Source organism: Lithobates pipiens, unplaced genomic scaffold (assembly GCF_037356315.1).
Source record: "Lithobates pipiens isolate NorthernLeopardFrog02 unplaced genomic scaffold, aLitPip1_a1.2 Scaffold_23, whole genome shotgun sequence".
Classification (NCBI taxonomy): Eukaryota; Metazoa; Chordata; class Amphibia; order Anura; family Ranidae; genus Lithobates; species Lithobates pipiens.
The window spans coordinates 58,925,200-58,929,890 of NW_027507785.1; the positions used below are offsets into that span (position 1 = coordinate 58,925,200).

At 43.4% G+C, this 4,691-nt stretch overlaps 1 protein-coding gene across 2 annotated transcripts in view; it reads left to right on the forward strand.

Moving 5' to 3' along the window:
* COPG1 (coat protein complex I subunit gamma 1) overlaps positions 1 to 4,459 on the forward strand; it is a 36,082-nt gene extending 31,623 nt beyond the window's left edge. For both annotated transcript variants that reach the window (XM_077451702.1, XM_077451703.1), the window contains exon 24: positions 1,776 to 4,459. In XM_077451702.1, the coding sequence (XP_077307828.1) occupies positions 1,776 to 1,906 (131 nt within the window). In that variant the 3' untranslated portion in view covers positions 1,907 to 4,459. The remainder of the gene's footprint in view (positions 1 to 1,775) is intronic.
* Positions 4,460 to 4,691: the final 232 nt, after the last annotated feature.

Genomic DNA, 4,691 nt, shown 5'->3' on the forward strand with positions numbered 1-4,691 from the left:
AATTTTAAAACAGCTGGAAAATTAGGCAATCTCTGAAGGGGGTTATTAACCATGCAGAATGAGTTGGAATACTTTATTACACTGGCATTACTAAGAATCTGCATTTGAGGGACAGAGTTTACTTCCACTTTAACTCCGGAAATATTACAGGCTGAGGCTGACCAGTGGTCCTCTTTTTTTTTTTTTTTTTTTATTTTTTTTTTTTTTTAGTGCAGGTCAATAAACTGATTGTGGCTTTGGAACGCAAAAGCATTCCCTTCTTTTGCATTCCCTATACAGTGGAACCTTGGAATATGAGCATAATCCGTTCCAGGGGAATGCTTGTAATCCAAAGCAATTGCATATCAAAGCGAGTTTCCCCATAGAAGTCAATGAAAACGAAGATAATTCGTTCCACATTGACTTTTATTGCATGCAATAGTGCATGTGGCCAGAGGTGGGAGGGGCACCAGAGAGACTCGGAAACCCTCGGAAAGGCCCGGGAGCTGAGTATTTCCGAACGGCTCCGAGTGTCACCATCGCCCCCTCACCTCTGGCCAAATGAGGTACTGCACACCACAGAGGCTTGAATCCTGCTCGTTTTGCAAGACAACACTCGCACACCGAGTCAGGATTAAAAAAAAAAAAAAGAATTGCTCGTATTGCGAAACGCTTGTTAACAGCATTACTCACAATCCGAGGTTCCACTGTATTTCAGCCTGGTAGATTTCCTTTTTATCAGAGGGCACATAAAAAAAACAGCAAAGTGCATGACCCATAACTTCCAATTAAAATACAGTATCTCACAAAAGTGAGTACACCCCTCACATTTTTGTAAATATTTTATTCTATCTTTTCATGTGACAACACTTAAATTACACTTTGCTACAATGTAAAGTAGTGAGTGTACTGTATTAGGTGGAGTCGTTTCTGATTGTTTTGATTTAAAAAGCAAAAATCTAGGGAATGCACAGCTACACTTCTTTTATTTTTATTTTATAATACATTTTATTGATGTCATTACATAGTTAATATGACATCTTCAGCCATGCCAAATGTGACCCTTCCTTTTGACACTTTTTTGCCCTCAATCAGAACTTAGTCATAGGGGTCTCCTAAAGTGCCCCTTATAACTAAGCCCAGAATTGAGGATGAAACCTGTCAGGAGTCAAGTCTGTTGGGGGCTGCAGTGTTGACTATGTAATGATGTCAATAAAGCTTGCTGTGATTGAAAAGCAAAAACAAGTATTGTGGTGTGCTGCCTAGACCTTTTGCTTAAAGCCCAACTTACTCTAGGCAAAAAAAAGGTTTTCCCATACAGTGGTAGACTTTTCCGACATCAGGAACAGTCCACTGCACAAGGTTGCTAGACCACGGAGGGGGGGGGGGGGGGGGAGCAGAAGCCACAGGAACAGGTTTTGTGCAGGGAGATTCAGAGGAGTAGGTAAATATAACTTTATTCTCCAATCCACTAGACCAGGGATATGCAATTAGCGGACCTCCAGCTGTTGCAGAACTACAAGTCCCATGAGGCATAGCAAGACTCTGACAGCCACAATCATGACACCCAGAGGCAGAGGCATGATGGGACTTGTAGTTTTACAACAGCTGGAGGTCCGCTAATTGCATATCCTTGCACTAGACAAAAACAAGCAGTTGACCCCTGCAGTGCGGGCACATCGCAGGGAAATACGTTTATTTTTGCCTGGAGTTGGGCTTTAAGAAATCCTTGGTTGTACAAAAAAAAAGCTTCCTTTGTGTAATTTTTTCTTTTCTTTTTTTTTTTTTTTTTGCAGGCGTGTTTCGAGGGGGCCATGATATTTTAGTACGAGCAAAGTTGGTTCTGACAGATACTGTAACAATGCAAGTCACAGCCCGCAGCAAAGAGGAGTATCCAGTAGATGCTATCATGGCATCTGTCGGTTAATCGCAACAGCACTACAGAATGAAAGGGATTCTCCTGTCTTGTACATTTTCTCATCAAACTGAGGGAGCCTGGAGATTGCAGGAACACTACGGCCTCATAAGATTCCGATATTCCTCTTACTAAATTGCTCCCATTCTCGCATCTGTTACTTTCTCTTTGGCAACCTCTGCCTTCCCATACAGCCCCCCCCCCATACAGGTGTTGCACAGTCACCAGAGTCCCAGCATGCTCTGGCTGCCTGGCTTGGTCAGAGGAGAGTTATGGGTTACTAAAGAACCCATGCTGCTGCAAACAAATGCGGTACCGTTCACACCGCAAATAGCCAATCAAAAAAATGTTGTGTCTGTTCCTATAGATGTGGGTGCGCGATTTTGCCATCTAGGGAGGTCTCTGATAGTACTTCATTTTATATTCAGTTAAGTTTTATAAAAATAAAAATAAATCTTTCTCTTCCCCTTGGTCCTGTCTAAATTATTAAAAAATGTCTAAGTACCAAGTTTCTTGTATAACTCTGCCCCCCCCCAAATAAAACTAAAATTGACCCTTGCCAGTCGTCTCGCTATTTAGTTTAACATTAAAACCCCTTTCACACCAGGGTGTTTTGCAGGCGCTATAGCGTTAGAAATAGCGACTGCAAAACGCCCTAAAGAAGCTGCACCATTGTTTCTAGTGTGAAAGCCCAGAGGGCTTTCACACTACAGCGGTGCGCTGGCAGGACATCAGAAAAAAGTCCTGCCAGCAGCTTCTTTGGAGCGGTGAAGGAGCGGTGTGTTTACCGCTCCTCCACCGCTGCTCCCCATTGAAATCAATGGGGCAGCGCTGTAATCCCGCCGGCAAAACGCCGCTATTGCGGCGTATTGCCGGCGGTTTAACCCTTTCGCGGCCGCTAGCGGGGGGTAAAAGCGCCCGCTAGCGGCCGAAATGCGCCGCAAATCCGGCAGTAAAACGTCGCTAAAAATAGCAGTGTTTTACCGCCCACGCTATCAGCGGTGTGGTGTGAAAGGGGTCTAACTGGTCATAGAGGCTGTTGTAAGCTCTTTAAGGACACAGCTCTCTAGCACAGTGTTTCTCAACTCCTGTCCTCAAGGCGCCCCAACATTTCATGTTTTCAGGCTTTGCATTATTTTTCACAGGTGATTTGATCAGTTTCACTGCCTTAGTAATTAAAACGGCTGTTTCATCTGAGGGAAATCCTGAAAACATGACCTGTTGGAGCACCTTGAGGACTAGAGTTGAGAAACACTACTCTAGCAAATCCTTAGATAGCAGCTGTGAAAAATCAACTTTACCTTCAGGGCCAGTTACACTGAATGCAGTTTCGTGCAGTTCCATTTTTTTCTGTACCAATACAGTCAGTTCCAGTCCGTTTCTGCACCAGAAACTGACTGCATGGTGTGAACTAGAGCCATTGGAATACATGGAAAACACTGCATGCATTTTTAGTGCAGAAAAAAAGCGCACAGTACTGCATCTATTGTGAACTGGCCCTCAAAAGTGTGTCCTAATTCAATTACTTCAGCCCCTTTTTTTCCTGTTGGTTATGGTTATTAATATTATTTTTTTTATTACCTTACAGTGCTGTGAGAATGGTCTGTCAGTCAATAGAAAATTATAGATAATTCTAGGCAGGAAAGGAAGGATGATGTTTTATCAGGGAGGACACTATGCACATCCCCCTTGTGAAGGTAAAGTGGATTACACAGATTTTTCACAGCTGTTATCCAGCACTTGCTAGGGAGCTGTGACGAGAGAGGGTGCAATAAAGCGCCAACAACAGCCTCTATTCACAGGTACTGTTAGATGGGATAATAAAAAGAATCAGCAGGTAGACTACTGTGCAAATTTCATAAGAATTTGCAGATCGGGAAAATAAAACCCCCTCTGCCGCACTCTTATCCACAGCTTGTTTAAAGTCTTTATAACTTTTTCGGCATGGCCAGTTTACGACGTTATTGCCTACAGAATTCTTCAAGCACGTGGCAGTTCCTGGAATGATCAAATCATATTGATAAATGACTACATCTCATGGAATCAGGTGATCTGTAGTCTTGGCCAGTATTACGAGAACACAGCCTGTTAGTTCACCAAAGTGCCTCATTCCCGAGTGATGTCACTGATTCCAGTGAATGGATAGGCTGAATATTGCCCGAGCACCCAAAACCTGTTTCACCGAGTTCTGTGTTCTAATTCAGTTTTTTTTTTTACTGTTGTCACGCACATTTTCCACATCTGCGGGTAAACGGCTGATATATTTCACCTCTGATAGCTAAAATCCATATTCTCATTCCTCTACTTTTGGATACACAAATCAGCTGTGCTCTCTAGGCAAGTCATTGTATTGTTTGTTGGGGGGGGGGGGGGGGAAGAGAGTTGTACAGTTACTTGGTGATGATGCTGGGAACCTTCGAAAATTTTGTAGGGAAAGATCATTGTAAAACTTTCTACAGCGTCCGGTAGATTGAAGATTATTCGCTCGTGTACTCAGATGTATGCTTTTTTTGTATTCGGATTAAGAGCATATGTTAAAATGCTACAATAAAAGTATGAACAGAATTCATGTGTTCCTTTACATTAATGCATTGTGTAAAATAAAATATTTTTCGCTCGCTCTCTCGCTCGCTCTTGCTCTCGCTCGCTCTTTTGCTCGCTCTTGCTCTCGCCCGCTCTTGCGCCCGCTCTCTCTTGCTCTCGCTCTCTCTTGCTCTCGCTCTTGCTTGCTCTTGCTCTCTCGCTCTCGCTCTCTTGCTCACGCTCGCTCTTGCTCGCTCTCTCTCTCTCTCTCTCG